The 17,794-nt window shown below is 36.8% G+C and overlaps 1 protein-coding gene across 2 annotated transcripts in view; it reads right to left on the minus strand.

The window, feature by feature from the left end:
* The window catches only part of fgf14 (fibroblast growth factor 14), a 131,669-nt gene that overhangs the window by 94,189 nt on the left and 19,686 nt on the right, over nucleotides 1-17,794 (minus strand). The window contains exon 1 of one of the 2 annotated variants that reach the window (XM_042763872.1): nucleotides 17,290-17,461. The exons of the other annotated variant lie outside the window; for it this stretch is intronic. Within the exon in view, the coding sequence (XP_042619806.1) occupies nucleotides 17,290-17,359 (70 nt within the window). The 5' untranslated portion in view covers nucleotides 17,360-17,461. Of the gene's footprint in view, nucleotides 1-17,289; nucleotides 17,462-17,794 lie in introns of those variants that run through there. 2 annotated transcript variants of the gene reach the window in all.

Here is a 17,794-nt window from a genome sequence, read left to right on the forward strand (position 1 = left end):
AAAACTACTTATTTCCCAACATTCACAGTGGCTGCAAGATTATGATAACACACATAAACTTAATTTACACAAGTAGTCAATATTATTTGCACTTTCTGTCCTTGTCTGGAAGTGAAACAGAAATAAAAGAAATATAAAACTGCCAAACACATCCATTTTATTCAGACCACAATCATTTTAAATCACATGACTACACAGTAACAATTTCTAAATTTGTAATTAGGAACTTCTCAGGAAGACTTGAAGGCAGTAATATTTCACACTTGGTGAGAGCTGGCCCTTCACATATTACACAACCTCCAGCTTTCTGCGCCTTGAGGGTTCTGCTTAAAGACTTTTAGGTTTGTTTTTTTTTGGTATCATTATTGCTGGGTGATGCTGTGTTTACACCCTATGTAGATACAAACTCCCAGTCATATTCTCTCAGGTAAGCGAATGACCCTGTAGGTTACTGAACCGCATCAAGCAGACTCACAGTCATACAGTCAGTGCTAATATGCTCTGACACTAACAAGAGGTGGATAAATTGGTTTGATGTGTGAAGCACTCAAAGTGGAGGAAACCTATCTGGGTCAAATTCAGATGATGTCCTTCCACACTTCCTGCGCCAACCTGACCTGAGCAGACTTCGTTACACAAAAGTGGGGACAGCGCTGGTCACTATTCCAGCCATCATGCAAAGTTCAGAAATATAGCAATATCACACTGAGATATAATGGGGGAAAAACAACATCTGCATCCACTGAGTTTCCCAACACACAGTCACTTGTTGTCATTCCACTCACACGCTGTTACAGCAAAAGTCACTTTATAATAACTTAGAGAACTCTTCAATAAAAGAATGAAACTGTAGCCCATAGCATAGTTTCCTATAGATACAGTAGGCAAAGATGATACGAGCAAACAAATTCTTTGTTAATGATCTATTTTCATTCAGTTCAGTCTGATATATAGTTGGCAAATGATGTGAGGGAAAAACTGGGTTACAAATACTATGGTTGCAAATATAACTAAATTAAGTTGTCTACTTTGGAAGCAAATATTTGTTTTCATTCAATCATTTTTCTCACTATAACTTTAAATACAAGGTTGTATAGTTGAACTTGACACATGTAATCAACGATACATCTAAAAAATGAGAAGACAGACTGAAATTATATTCTTGTCTCCTCACCATGCTGTAGAAACAGGCTAAATGTCAAATGTTACTTAATCAACCCTTCGCAAAGAACCCACCCCCCTTAGTTACTGTTGCTAAGTCCAATAAGCCATGGCACTCTCACACCACACATCATGTTCTTGCACAGTGAAAAATACATTGCAGAGCAAAGAGGACACTGACAACACGCCGACAGACAACACAGAGCAGTTTACTTGTGGTATGAAACAAAGTATCAGCTTTCAAATTTTGTCATTTTTTTAAAATTCAAACAATAAATACCGTTTTGTGGCTTTTTAATATGTAGTGACTGTTCGCTGTAGTTGCTTGGTTTAAGCGGCACGTGAACCAATCATCTCTTCCTCTGTACTAGTTATAGCACAAAATAAACATGAATGATCATGTTTCAACCATATGAATGATCATGTTTCATGAATGAATGATCATGTTTCAACCATCTTGTTTCAACCATAAACACCATTTTTCAAGTCCACTGACCACTGAATCTTCTCTCATCTGTTTTTCTTTTTTTTTTTACAAAACAGCAGATTCGGCGTTATGATTGGTCAGATCGGCTGTCAATCAAACTCTCAGCGAAGGGTCAATTGATGCCGCAATTTCAAAGAATAAAACAAAACTCTTTAGATGTAATTTACTTCTTATTTTATTTTAAGTATTTATTCTTATTAAATTTATGCAAAGTAATGTCTGCTGCAGACATGCATGTTCAAACGTCAGATTTCACATGCATCACCAGTATCATCAGTGTTCTCCACTTAACTTCTATTCTGTTGCCTGTCTAAAACAAAAACGGCCAAAGTACAAATTTTAATAATGCTTTCTTTTCCAAAAACAGCCACATCTATTGGAAATGTATCTTTGGTTCCCACATGGAAATGATTGAGTAACTTGATAAGAAGCTTAATTTTACTGATTAGTCTTTTGACGTTCAGCTGCAATGCCCCGATCACCATTGTTCTGACATCAGCTGAGCATTCAAAGGCTCCACCTACTCTGAAATGAGATAAATGTTATTAGCAGCTGAAAAGAGTCGGGTGATACAGTCTCTCCACATCACTCTATTTAATAGAAGAGCTATTACTTAATGTGTAGATTATGTAACAAAATGACTCAACAAGTTCCATCCCACAAGCACAGAGATGGACTCGAAGAGCCTTACTAATTAAAAGAACCATTCACTTCTGAATAGTAACTGCAATGAAGTGGCTGCTCACAGGCTGGTGTTTAAAACAGCAGACAATCATTGGTATACTTAGAGCACTATTCCCTAAGTATGCCACTATGGCCTTGAATGTATGAATCTGATAAACAGGTTACACTTTACAATAAGGTTCCATTTGTTAGCATTAATTAACTGCAATAGTTAAAGGGGTCATATGATGCGATTTCAAGTTTTCCTTTCTCTTTGGAGTGTTACAAGCTGTTCGTGAATAGATAAGATCCCTAAAGTTACAAAGTTACAAAGACTAAAGTCTCGTTTAAAAACGCCCCCACATGGCCTTCCAAAAGAGGGCACGACTAGAAATCAGTGGTTAAGTTGTATTTACAACCCTGTTCCAGAACAGTTAGACCCAAATATTTAGATGTGTGCAGCACATTTTATGGAGGACTGTTTCCTGATCCTGGGAGAGTAGACTACAATGCCGGCTGTTCTGACTTACAGAAGTCAGTAAGTACGTTTACATACTTTTATACTTTTTTTTTTACATAATTTGCCATTGATGATTCAACCGCGAGTTTTGAGCAGTGTAGAGTATCGCTTGTTGTTTGTCGTTTCTTTGATCACAAATGCAGACATGGTTTTATGTTTATGCGGCGCAATGCAACGCAATGCGTAAAAAGACAGTATAATTAATCTTAGTTAATTTCAACATTTACAAATACATAATTAAAATCAAATGTATTTGTTAATGTTATTTAATGGACTAACATGAACTAACTATAAACAGTTTAATTTGTATTGCCTAACATTAACAAAGATGAATAAAAACTGTAATACATGTATTGTTCATTGTTAGTAAGTGTTAGTTGATGCATTAATTACTGTTAACTAATGGGACCTTATTGTAAATTGTTACTGATAAACAGTTTGACCATTTTCTTTTAATAATAAAAACACATGCTGACCAGGTATTTATAAACAATAAAATGTGAAAAATTGTCTCATCGTTCAAATGCTATTCTTCCATTAAAGCAGGGATGTTCAAAGTTCAGCCCGTGGATGATTTTCAAATGCTCCGCAACTTGTCTGTTAAAATATATTATATGTGGCCTGCCAAGCGTAATTTACAAATCATGCAGTTTCACAGTGTCATAACAAAGTGACACCACTAGATTTTAGGTCAAACATGAGTGACAACAATTTGATAACTCACATGCGCTGCCATTTCTTTAGAGCATGAAAATTCCCAAACGCACCAAAAGCAGAAGAGCACTACTCGTTTGAAGCACGCTGCGTGATTCATTTTTAACTCTGCCCCGAAAGACAGTGCAGCGCAAGCTCAAATTAAATGTGTTTACTTGCTGACTGGTCTCAATAACATGACCACTAAACAGCACTGTGAGAGCCAGTGAAAAGCGTTGAGTCTGGAGCAGAGGTCTCCACCACAAACCACAATGACTTGGTTATTAAGGAATACTTTTCAATCCACAAATCAACATTTACAATGGATTTAGTGTAGCAACTCTAACTGTAACTGTGGTATGGTGGCATAAATGTCAGTTATTGATATCGAATTTCATTATATTATTAATGTAGACATTGAAATATAGACCAATTTTTTGTACAAAATGAATGTGTTTATAGACAATACCATAAAGCTATTCTAGATCTAGAGAGAGAGTGAGAGCGCAAGAGAGAGAGAGAGAGAAAGAGGGTGAAGGATCTGGCCCCCAGGTGTATCCACAGTCAAATCTGGGCCCCTTTAAAAAAAAAGTTTGGGCACAAAGCTATCATTTCCTCACCCTCAGAATGTCCATGTTTTTCTTTTCCATACAATGAAAAAGAAGATGGCGATTTACACTAACAAGCTCAAAAAACACAATGCATAAATAAATTCCATGCATCTTGTGTGCAATATTTCAAGCCTTTTATTGGCATGCAACAGCTTCATGTTAAGAACTGTTTAAGTCATTATTTGCTAAAAATTCACTTCATCATTTGAAAAAAGAGCAACGCAGACATTTATATTCTTAAAAGGCTACTTTTGTGTTTCATGGAAAAACTTTTGGGTTAATTATTCCACCATTCTGGAGGAACAGTTCATATTGCATTTGATATTCAACCGAATTTCTCACCTCTTTGAAATATTTGAATGAGGTTAAAATAACAGCTCTGTGTCACCAGCCTGAACATACAACATGCCTGGACTTGCCAGGTGGAAGACAATTAAAGAGCCAATTAACAGCATGCTGTGGAGAGTGAGGCGCTCAGCTGTGCGCCAGTGGCGATCGACTCCAGCAAGTCCGCCTGTAGAGCATGGCAAAGGTGGAGTATGAAGCTGTTCTCTCAGGGATATGGCCTGCACACGGACCTCAAAGAACTATCCATCACAGCCAGACATTTTCAGCAGGTCAGCATTTCTACAGCGGCCACACACGAAACACACCAGTCCAAGTGCTACCCATGGGCTACAGCAGAGAGATAAACCAGGGAGATAAGACCATTTGTAGGCAAGCAGGAGCTAATAGTACCGTTAGTCCTAATGCCTTTTTGGATAATGTTTGGGGCCAGCTGGCATCAAGCAGGAGGACACGTTCTCCTCTGTGCTGCTACTTTGTTTTTCCCAAGGATAACAGAAGCTGGTTGCTTTAAGTTGAAATATGACTAAACTATTCATATTTACTGTGCATGTTATATATTGTGTTCAAATAAACAGAATAACACGATTTTAACGATGCATAGTGTGGATGTACTTCATATCAGTCTAAAGAATCAACACTTGACAATTTATCTGTCAAGCCCTGGTCAAACAGCAAAGCCCCTTAGAGGACAGCACTGCACAGTTCTGCATTACAATGCAAATTAATGAATAAATAATAAAGAAGAGTTGTTGGCACCAAAAACAATACAATTTTAAGAGTAATTGAAAAGAACCCTTAAAAACAAATGCAGTGTTCCTGGCTAAAAGACTGCTTACATGAGCATTCACTTGATCCAACCAGGAAGCCAAACCCTGAACATGGGATGCAGCACTACACTGTAGCCAAAACTCTAAATGCTGCTGGTTAAGAGCATTTCGAGGCATTGTTTAAGCAAATAATGGCCCGTGATGAATTTCCATTACATCCGATGTATGAATAAGTAATAAATGTGCTAAAACAAATACATCATGAATATTTCACAAATACAATTTTTTTTTTAAAACAACAATCAATTAATTGTTAATGTTGAAGCCAAAACTGGTCTTTATATAGACCTTTTTTTATAGACTTTTAGTAAAAAAGCCTAAATGAATGCAGTCCTGTCCTATTTAAAATTCACAGATTTGTGTTTGGAGAAGGTAATGGATAATTTTTGCTAATACGGCTGCTGGATTTCAGATGAAAACCAGAAATTCCTCTGGTCTTTGGGAAAACATTAAACTCATTTCACATATTATTATATTGGTTTACCTTCATCAGGACATTTAATATTATCAGTGACCCAATCTGTGTAAAGACTTATATTTGATTATATATCTAAAGGACGCCATAAAAGGCGTCCATCAGATACATTATGCATAGATGAAAAATTAGGGGATAAAACAAGAAGACTACTTGAACTGTCCCTTTTATGGACGTTGTAAGCGAAACGCATGAGCACCTCCCTCAGAGTTAGTTTGGAGCATGAACATTTGATATTGCTGTCATAACCTTGGTTTAGATGAAGTTCTGAAGGTACAAACTCTTCTATCAGTTTTCTGAAGTGGTTACTGAGGTGCCTCACTGGAACCCATCGTAATGCCACATGAATATACAGTCAGAAGTATACTGCATTAGGTATACGTTCAGAACTACAGATTTTTGAACAACAATAATAATATCTTGTATAAACAGCCCTGCAATAAGGATAGACAAAAATGTTTTAATTTTTTTCTAATTTCATGTGTTATGTAATATAAAAGACTCCTCTGGATTGTAAATCTAGGTCTTTTGTAACTGAAACGTAAACTTGTCATGCCATTTGACTTTCTCTGTACAGATTTATTTATATATTTACTTTTATTATTTTACAGTGTTGTTTTAAAGTGTTTCTCTATTTTTCATGTCTATGATATTCTAGAAATTACTGCAGATCAGCGCAGAATTCAATGATGTTGTTGATGGACTGCAGCAAGTCCTTTTGCAGTTGTATCCATCAAAGTGCTATATAACACCTGTGGTAATTAATGAATGTCAATGACAACAAATGAGAAGCGGGAAGTGAAACCAAGGAACACATGAATACAAACTAAATCAACATAATGCTGATATTTTGCATATATTTAGATAATATAGGCCTAATATATATTATAATTTATTTATATAATTTAAATCAGAGCCTTATTTCTCTACTACAAGCTTTAAATGAATTTGCAGCCTTAAATGTAAACGTAAATTGGCAAAAATATATATATTTTTTAAATAAATAAAATAAAGACAACAACAACAAAGGGTTTAGCTGTCACGTTATGCTGCTGCGGGAAGAACATAGGAGACACAGAGTAGAATTCACAGTCTTTAATGATGAAAACATGAGATAATCCACAATAGGAGCTGGGCAAACACACACAGAAACAAGTAGACCTGACAGAGACAGACTACACAGACTGGGACTAAACTACAGAGGATGATTGGGGAAACACAGGTGCATGGTATGACTAATCAAACTAAACTAGGAGAGGAACATGACCAAATAAGGAAAAACAGGAACAGAAACAGGGGCAAAATATGACACAGAACAGTCTAGAATCCTGACATTACGCCCCCTCCCGGAAGGCGCGTCCTCGCGCTGTCAAAACTACATGGGGAGGGGTGAGTGGGAACTTGGGAGGAGGTTCCGGAGTAGGATGGATACCTATGGAGCCGGGGGTGGTTGAGTTGTAACTTGGGAGGAGGTTCCGGAGTCCAGGGGGCCGACCAACAGCAGCGGAGCAGGTGGCTGAGGAGTCCGAGGTGGAGATGGAGAGCCAACGAGCCAGGGGGATGCCGAGGATCTGGGGTGCCAGGGTGGAGCCGAGGGCTCTGGCGACCGAGGCTAAGTCAGAAATCCAGTGATCCGCGGCAGAGCCAGAGCGACTGAGGAACCAGGTGGAGCTGGCGGGAGGAAGGAGCCCAACCAAGCCGGTTGGATAGAGCGACGAGGTGCAGCCAAAGGAGCGGAGTCCTTAGGCAATGGCAGGTCAACACCGACCCAAGGCAGAGCTAGAGGGACGAGGGAGCCCGGTGGTGTTGGTGGATCGATGGTTGATGGTGGAGGCAAGGGAGCTAGGAGGCAAGATGGATCTGCTGGGTCCATGGGCCGCGGAAGAGTCAGGACCTCAGAGGCTGGAGGCGAAGGTGAGGGATTATCCAGCCATGGCTACGTTGGAGGATGGCAGACCCGCGGAGATCGCACTGTAATGATGGTGGGCTGAGGGCGAGCAGAGGGGCTGCCAGACGACAGTGGTGGAGGAGGCAGGAGCGGGTGGGAGGGCAGTCATTTGTGAGCCTCTGGGCATTCATGGCTAAACTTTGGATTGGGAGCCCCCTCTAGGCTGAACACGGAAACAGGATGGCACTCTGGAGGAGCGGACACTTGAGGACGCTTTCAAGGAGCAGGCACTGGAGGGCGCTTTCTAGGAGCGGGCACTAGAGGATGCTCTGGACTGGATTCGGGGACTAGAGCACTCTCCTCTCAAAATACTCTCAAAAATAATAATAATTTGTCATATATATATATATATATATATATATATATATATATATATATATATATATATATATATATATATATATATATATATATATCCATATAGCAGGAATATATCTCCAGGTCATGAAAATTTCACAAATATGAAAGAAGGAAGAACCTAGTCCTCAATGACCATAATGCTGGAGGGATATGACATTTATGCATTCATAATGCAGTTAAGGCACAATAAAACACAGTTCCAATTCTCTACTGACACACACACACACGTGCCTGAACCAGGAAGTGACTAACTCACTGAAATGAGTAATGCTGAGTATGAATACCATCAATACAATGATGTGGCCCCATTAACTCTGGAAGTGATTACATCAGTTCTCTTAAATCTTGAAGACATACAGTATGTGACCTTGGACATAGCATAAATGTGTACACATCAGCCGTAACACTGAGGTTTGCTTTATTATTAGCTTAAACATATATCTCCTAATAGCACAGACATCTGATGTTATTTAGCCTTCAGGTATGTGTCCTTGTCTGTTACCCTTACCTGTTGGCATCAACACTCCTGCCTGACTTCAGGAGGGTAATCAAATAAGAGGCTGTGTGAATCAGAGAATCCAACAACAAAACTGACCCCTGATCTCCCCTTAAGTCACCACTGCAGCAAACTACAGCCACCTCAGCAGTCATGTACTTCAAGGACATGCTAGCGTCTCTCTATAATTAGACGGTGTTCATACACAAACAGCATTCTAATAGCAGTCCCACATTGTAAATTACATGAATCCAGGCTCTCAGTTTGTAAAACAGATTCAATGAATAATAATTTGGATATATATTTATAGATTTCAAAGGGGTCATATCACATTTTTTTTTTTCTCTCTGAATTCTCATAATGTTAGTCAAGTTTTTTTACACCAAAAACGTGCAAAATTTAGTTTTTTCATGGCCATGCTGTGCCTTTAAATGAAAATTTCGGGTTCATGAAAGTAAAGCTCAATTAAGAATACTAATATTGAAAATGTTGATTAGCATGAAAATTAATTTAGACTTTCGTTTCAGAAAAAAAAAGAGAAGTGTTACAGTGAGGCACATACAAAGAAAATAAATGTGGTCAATCTTTAAACATTTAAATAATAACTTTTTCAAACTTTTTTTTAGATATATATATTTTTTATATATAATGTGTAGTGTTGTGTATAAATCCATAACACAATAAGAACATTACAGCTTTAAATAAGTTTTAACTGAAGAATTCATGTAAGGGCTTTTATAAAATTATAAGCTTCACATTCAGCCGTGAAATTATTGAAATAATGGAATTGTAGGCTTTTTAATGTTTAATGAATTTATTTTGTGTATTTGTATAGTTTTAATCATTAATTCTGTAATTCTGTCATTGAATTTTGTCTTGTTAAGAATATTCCTTTAAGACTTCAAGTTTATTATATAGCGTTGTCTGACTTGTCCATCATTTACTCCAAACTTTCACCTCCTCTTCGCCAGAGATCCATGCAAACCCATAACATCCATTTGTCAGTGTCATCAAAAGATTCGGTTTCTGAGAGATAAGAGTTTTTTCCTTCTTGACTCATTCTCTCAACTTTCTATCCACTCAGAATTGATGAAGGACAGAGGGAGGTCATCTTAAGGGATTCAACAAGACACCGGCACGCAGAATCACAGGTCTATACTCCCCGAGGGGATCAAGTTCTCCTGACACCTGCCTTTCTGGGCAGGTCCAGTGTTTAGATGTTGCCCTCGCAGGGAAAAAGGATACAGGCCGATAGATTGAGAGGAAGCACAGTTAGCCACAAACAGATTTCCCCCTCTTTTAAAGCCAGCAGAGCAGTCCTCTGTAAAAACACGGACATTTGATACAGGAACATTACACTACAGTGAATAGTGGTGTGTGTGCTTGTGGGCTTTACCAGTTACCACATGTAAATAGAAGTGTTTAAAAAAATCGACACATTCAATAAATAAATACAATCTGTATAACTCAATCACTATCCTCTTGTGGAGTGTTTCACCACACACTTCGCTCAGGTTTCATTTCATATGCCTGAAAATTGTCTTTGCTGATTTGTAGGTGTAAATCACCAGACACACAACGCAAGTTAAAAAGAGCTTTTCAAAACTGTTCTGGGGGCACCAAGTGGATGCAAGGGTGCCCACAAACAATAATATTTACAAAATAGCGTAAAAATTTAACAAATAAATAAATAAAATTGACCAAATGTAATATTAATATTGTTTCTTTCCTGGAAATCAGGAATACTCTAGCAGGTATAAAAATGACTCCATGCCAAATTAATCATTTTGGCAAAGCAAATATATATCAGATTTAAAAACTCTTATAAATATATAAATTAATCATTTTGGCAAAAATATATCTATATATATATATATATATATACTATATATATATATATATATATATATATATATATATATATATATATATATATATATATACACACACACAGTCAAACCAAAATTTATTCAGACACTTTCAACATTTCACACATTATCACAATTTATTCGCTATAGTTTAGAAAATGGTAATTAAATATGACAAGAACTCAGAGTTAAACTGTGTCAGAACAAATTCATCTTGATAATGTCAGATAACACTTAAGCAAAACATTGTGAGGTCAAAGTATAGGTAATTTTTGGTTATAATATGTCACAGTTTACTTTATTTTGCTATCCTCACTTACATAAATGAACTATAGTGTCCTGTATCCACTAGTAAAAAAAATATCAAAAATTATATTTGGTGTCTGAATAATTTTTGGTTTGACTATATATATATATATATATATAAAATCGCTACAAACCTAAGCCATGATAGTTCAGTCATGGTGCTAGCTGGTTGCCAAGGCATTGCTATGGGGTTGCTAAAGATTTTGAGGCACAGTTCATAAAAAACTTTATAAAATAAAATCCAACTTTTACTGCAAAGTAAAAAAAAAAAAAAAAAAAAAAAAAAAATAATTTAAAAAGAGTTTTATTAGATTTTGATTAAATTTTGGAAAAAATTTGCACAACTTTCCTCATTTTGAGGTCACACTAACAATACTAAATAGGATAAACACACAACCCCAAGTGGACAATAATAATGATGATGTCTGCATAAGCAAGCCCAGCTAATAATTCATGAATCTCGCAAACTAAACTTTCAAAAACTGCATGCTATGTAAAGTTAAAGTAATGTGATTCCACTTTTTGGTGGGAAATCTTGGTGCATTGGGAGCTGCTGTTTCAGCATCTGAGTCAACCCAACAATGACTGGTAACTTAATTACTTCCAGACCCCTTACTTGAGCCTTCTATAGGAAATGCTGCTGCGTTGGGTAAAACGATCACTTTCGAGTCTCCAGAGGGGAATAATGGATGCGGCAACTTTGAACACTGTCCACACTCTCATGAGACCAGCTGGCTTCCTTTGTATAAATTAAATCAGTGAATTACAGTAATAATAGTGGATAACTTATAGAGGTAATTTATTAGCCTCTACAGTCATTTCACAAATGAATGGTTCCTTACTTTTACGTTAACCAGGGCTATGTGAATATTGCATAAGAGACTGGTTAAGTCAGGCTTTTTTACTGGAATCTCTTCATGGATATATCATTGGCATTTTCAGTCTACCAGTCCTCTGAGCTATGAAGACATTAGTAGGAAAAGTGTCGCTGCCTGGTTCATTGATCCAGAACTTTGAATAAAACCCCCAACTGTTTTTTTTTTTTTTTTTTTTGTCTTTTATCTCTTAGAGGCCTCTTTCTTTTTCAAAAATTAACCCATCATTTGACATAACATGTCGCTCTGTCTGTCTCACCCTCTCCTCTCTCTATCTGATACCTTTGTATAGCACACAACACTTTGAGATACAGAACGTGGCATACTGTTGCACTGCAAGGGCCGGTGTTAAATGTGTAAAGGGATGGTTAACCCAAAATGACAATTGTGTTGTCGTCTACTCAGCATCATATAGTTTGAAAACCATATGCTATAGTAACTGGGGTTGTGAAGCTTTTTTTTTTAGTGAAGTGTTGATTCTTAGTACCATAAAATAATTTTTCTCTTAAGTATATATAAAAACCCTTTTAAAAATATTTTAAAAAATAAATAAATAAGCCAGCTTCTTAATAAGAATCAGGTCTTTATTTCCAACCCTAAGAGTGAGTAGATGAACTATCTCTTAAACAACTGCCCACTTTGACCCCATATTAGGATGTAACTCACAGCACCGGTAAACAGACAGTCTCATCAATCTGTGTTCAGAACTGATCTTTCCCATGCTATCCTCACTATACCCTCCTCTTTGCCATTTTCTTTCTATTCCTAAAAAGAATGATGAATCATGTAACAGCTGCTTAGCCCACTCATGGAAAACATTAAAACAATTTCTACATGAGTTCCCCTGTGGGAAAGCCAGTCAGTGCAACAGGTTAAATGCCTGTGCGAGAGGATGTCAAACATGATAATTACTCAGTTTTAAAGCCATAACCTTTAACAGAAGACAAGAGCCCTTGAGAAAGTTCAAAATATTTTTTTACTTGTACCGCAAAACGCCTTTAACTGCCAGAAAAAGCAGACCCCCTCATGAGGCCAGTGTGACATCTCATTAACTGCTGCTAAATGATTTAAAATAATACAATGTTTCTGATGAGACAGCAAAGGTGAAACATTACAAAAATGTATAATGTTGTAAATAATTGTGCACAGGTTCCTCCGTGAGAAAGATTGCGACTTGGGATGAGTGGAAAATAATGTGAAGTTGAGACATCACTGTGGTCTGGAAGCCAAAAGCAAAAAAATAAGGTGAACTTTCTAAAGTAGAAGAGAGGGCAGAATTTTACTGTATATTTTATACTGACACCTATGAAGTTTGTTCAACTGTTGCTGCTATTTATCTGTTTTTTGTTCTTTTTTTGTCTACATACTTTTTTCATTAAAATTCAAATTTATTTAAATGTTAAAATAAAAAAAAGAAATTGTTTATTTTAATTTTAAAATAAATAAAATAATGTAAATTTTTTATAGCCTACAATGGGTTTTGAATAGCACTTTATGTTGACTTTAAGGGAGGAAGGGTTCAAAATTCAGGAATTGTTTTAAAGTCTTCTTTTATCAAAATACGAAGCAACTTCACAGAAACAAACATGCATCCATTATTTCCCAGCTTCTTTCATAACTCCTCAATATTTAACATCTAAACAAGACAAAGACGGTGAGTCAAGATCACTCTATTCAAACGGATTTCAAAAGGCAGTACTGAAGTTCAGTTTCTTTAGTCAATGGATCCCAACTCTGTTGCTATGCCACCTCTGAAAGAGCCAACTATATTTAGATGGCCATTATTATGAGGGTTTTCACGCATCACGACCAAGATAGATGGAGGAGGTGTAGTGACAACCTATCTTATGTTTGTTGAACGAGCGTTACACAGCACAGTGCCAATCTGACATCTGATGTCCCTTTCAGTGTGGGCCATAACCTTGGGTGGACAATGCACATATACACTTTCCTACAAATAGTTAAAAAATCATAATCGTAAAATCGTTAGTTCCAATTGTAGAAATGTTTTTTAAAAGGATAACAAGGTGTCCTAAACCATAAAGCACCATTTAGCACACGATTAGAGTTTGAACTGTCACTGACAGTCTTCCTGACCTAGCAGCACCAAGCAGATATAACTTATGTGTAAATTAAATTGGATATAATGCAATGTGATGTATGTTATTACACGGCTCTGTGGAATACTTGATTCTGATTGGTCAGTTGCAACATTCCAATGTATATTATTCCTCAATAACAACCAGTAAAAGCTGATAACACAGGCTCATCAGGGTAACTGAAGTCAGCACTATATGCTTGCTAGGAACAGTTTTTATTCATGGAAGCTTTGCAGTTGGTTATCTAATAAAATATTAAAACTCAAATCAATATTATGTATACATTTACTTAATTATGCCATCCTGGAATCGCAGACTTGGTCTCTCTTGTTTTGACGTTTTGTTTTTTTTTGTACACTGTAATGGATTATAAAATAAGATTTTAAAACAGTTTAATCTTAAATCAATATCTTTTATCGCCATAATTGTGTATGTGGTGAAATGCTGTGTAATAAGTTGTATGACTGTACCATATCCTGTAAATATCCATCTAGTTTGAACTTGCTTGCTAACAACTGCTTTCTTCAAAGAAGCTTTGCGTTCAAATATTTAAACTCAGATTTATATTTTGGGTCTAATTATTTACTTATGTGGCAAGTAGCTGTGTATTAAGCAGAATAATGTATATTCAATCCTAAGGACATGAGCTGAAATCGAAAGTAATATCAAAGGAAGATGACATTATTACATTTGCATTTTTTTTTTAATCAAAAGCACCAATGAATAATTCAAAATAAGACCAGGAATGTGCATTATGAAAATAAACAGGGTAAATTTTGACTTTAATAAGGTGGTGTGGAGAAAGACTCACTACTAATGAGCAAGTCATGTGGCTCCTCTTGCATGGAATACATCCAAAAGCCCTCAAAGACTGTCCTCTTGGGCTCTTGTAGTCCAGAGAGAGGAACGCATCCTTGTTTGATGTTAATGTGATGTACTGACTGAGATGTGAAATAAACTCATGGAAATTATTTAGCAAAGAAGGACATTTTTCTGCATCAACATGCTTTGTTGGTTTCGAAAAACAACTTTCATATCAACCAGACAGATTTTAGTGTTAGGCTTGGGGCTGGAGCTCGAACAACATTTTATTCAGCCAATCTGCTCCAAAAATGACAAAAAGCAAAGTATAAGTATCATAAAAATGTCCATTTGACTGATGCTCTGTATTCAAGGTTTACTGAAGCCACCATGTTGTGTGAAGAGCAAGCTGAAAATTAAATGGTTAGATGAACTTCTACAATGCACTGTGACCCAGACCTCTGAAACTGCCATCAAAGTGCCAAGCTAGAGTGGTTTGAGTCTGTTAAGTGCCACCGGATTATCAAAACATTCCTATGGCAATCAAGAGATAGGTTAAGGATGTACATGTATGCATGTGGATAAAGAGGGTTATTTGTGGAACTTGTGTGAGGGTGTGAACGAAACTATGAGACAGACTGCAGAGCAACAGTATAAATCTAAAGAATCGCTAATATTTGATGTAACATGTGGAATGATATTTATGTTGTTATTTGCTGTGCAGGAATCAATAGGCACGGGCGGACTGCAGGTCCAATAGCCAAGACTATTTAGACTCTGTTCAGTACCGCAGATAGGCAGTTGTTTTCAAATGGTCCTGTGCTTATTTGTGTTCATGCTCTGTAGTCTGAAGACTGTCAAAGGTTTCTATTTACAATGCGATTTGCAACATTGTGACTCGTGCCCATTCGGGCTGCAACTGTATGATTAACAGCTTCATTATAAAGGGAGCCCTCTTTGCCCACTTTCTGTATAGGCCTATAATCTATTCACAGTTTCTGTATAAGCCTGTAATCTATTCACAATTTGAATAAAAGTTTTATTTTTCATGCTGTTAAGAGGACCAGTGGTGATGAACATTGTAGCGGGTGGGACCAAAAAAAAAAAAAGACCTATTATGTCAAAAACAGATCTGTATTAAGTGTATTGCAGTGTAAATAATTTTATTACAATTATTAAGTCACCTCTGTGTCTGTGATTATGACAATAGCCACAATGCGCAAGAGTTATTAATGTCAAATGGGTTGGGTATGGAATGAAATTAGTGCTGCTGTTGGATAACGGGTTGGGTGTTCTTTTAAGTACTTCGGGAGCGGGTTTACCAAGTGGGACCTGTGCAGGACTCTGGGACTCAATATATTTGAAGCGAAATCAAAGAACAATTGGGTGTGATGTTATTTAGAACAAATTCTGGCTCAACGCAGACCTTCCGCAAATTTTTGCACAGATTTTCAGAAGGACAACATTAACGTTTTGTCAACGTTAGCAATCAGTACTACTATTACACACTTCTGTTCACCCGAACATAGAAGAACTTTCTCTGCTAAGAGTATACTGGGGGCTTAAAGAGCAGCAAAATGGCCAGTGACTGAATCAATCTGAGCAACAGTGAGATCAGAATGTGTGTCTAGAGAGCTGGCAGCCCTGCAACCCTGCAGCACCAGGGTCTGCCCATCTCTCAGCAGTTCCTCTAATAAGACTCACTCATCTCACCCTCCAGACAGGTAAGGAGGATGTGAGGGGATGCCAGACGCAGTGAATGCATAATCATATCATCCTCCTGCTCAGGCAATAATAAAAAAGACGTTTCATTAAAAATAAATAAATAAATAATGATAATAAACAATGATAAGATAAAAACTCGACCTTCCATTTTTATCATATGTGCAGTGATGCAATGCAGCAATAAGTTTTGTCTGTCTGGCACTAGTCTTCCCAGATATTTTTATGTGACTGCACATGATTTACACTTTGATTCACTGTTTATTTTCAACCATGCAGAGAGAGGAAGAAGAAAATGAAGAGAGTTCTGCTCAAATCACTCATGTCTTTGCACACCCTAGTGAGTGAATGGATTTTGTTTGTGGATTCTAAAATTTTATTCATGCTAGATCAGCATATTTGCTGTAGTGTGTGATATTCGACAGACATACACTGCTTCTCTGACTTACAGCAGTTCTCTAGGGCAGTTTCTCCATGTTAGTTTTACAGTATATTAAAAGCTGTTGTCCATTTGACTGTACGCTCTTTTGTTCTTCCCTTAATGAACAACACTTAGTAAAATAAACCATTTTGTTTAGTCATAATTATGATTTTTCTAGTATGGATTGCATTTTTATCAGTTAAAATGAGTTGCAGATTGATCTGAATAAAAATGTTACTGTTTTTTACAGTGAAAACAATTAAAACACACAAAAAAGCATATGTATAAGAAACTTATATATCTAAAAGTAAAAGCCAATGGAACTCATATGGACATATGATTGGCAAAAATTGAATTCTAGATATGTGAGCCTGTAATTTTTACTAGTCAGAATTGAATTACGCATCTGTTGATCTGGAACTGGCATCAAAATTGCATTATAGATATCATCAGTGTGAACCATTACTAGTCAAATTGTATTACGGCTGTCTAATTGAAGTTTTGACTAGTCTAAACTGCATTATGACTTGTAACACTAGAGGCATTAAAAGAAGGAACAGAGTTGTCAGAAGCAACACAAAACAGCAGGCACACCAGGTTGCACTTACCCTGCACATCAAGTTTGATTGCAGTGCGTATGCGTCTCTCAAAAATCTCTATCAACCCTGAGGTTTCCATTTTCTAGTCCTCTCAGTATCAACCAGCCTTCACCATTGGGGCTGAACAGCCAGCATTGAGCTTGTGAATGCTAACCATGCTCTTATGGCTTCTTCAGAAGTAAGCAGCTGCTCTGTTGCACTGGTGACCAACTTGGAACACTGATATGCTGCTGAATACTGATAACCTTTGAGAAATGTCAAGTGTTACCAATACAGTACATCTCTATCACTTAGATATCATGTCGTGCCTGATATTGTCAACAGGGCCTGGCTGCAGACATGCACTTGCACTCACAGACACCAGCGCTTCCGCAAGTGCCGTCACTTGCAATTTTTTTTTTTTTTTTTTAACTTTATTTATTTAATTAATTATTTTTTATCTCTCAACATTTTACAAAAGTAGCCAGGTTGTGAAGACAAGAAAAAAAAAAAAAAAATTCCAATGTTGCTTCAC

This window comes from Cyprinus carpio, chromosome A9 (assembly GCF_018340385.1).
Source record: "Cyprinus carpio isolate SPL01 chromosome A9, ASM1834038v1, whole genome shotgun sequence".
In the NCBI taxonomy this organism is placed as follows: Eukaryota; Metazoa; Chordata; class Actinopteri; order Cypriniformes; family Cyprinidae; genus Cyprinus; species Cyprinus carpio.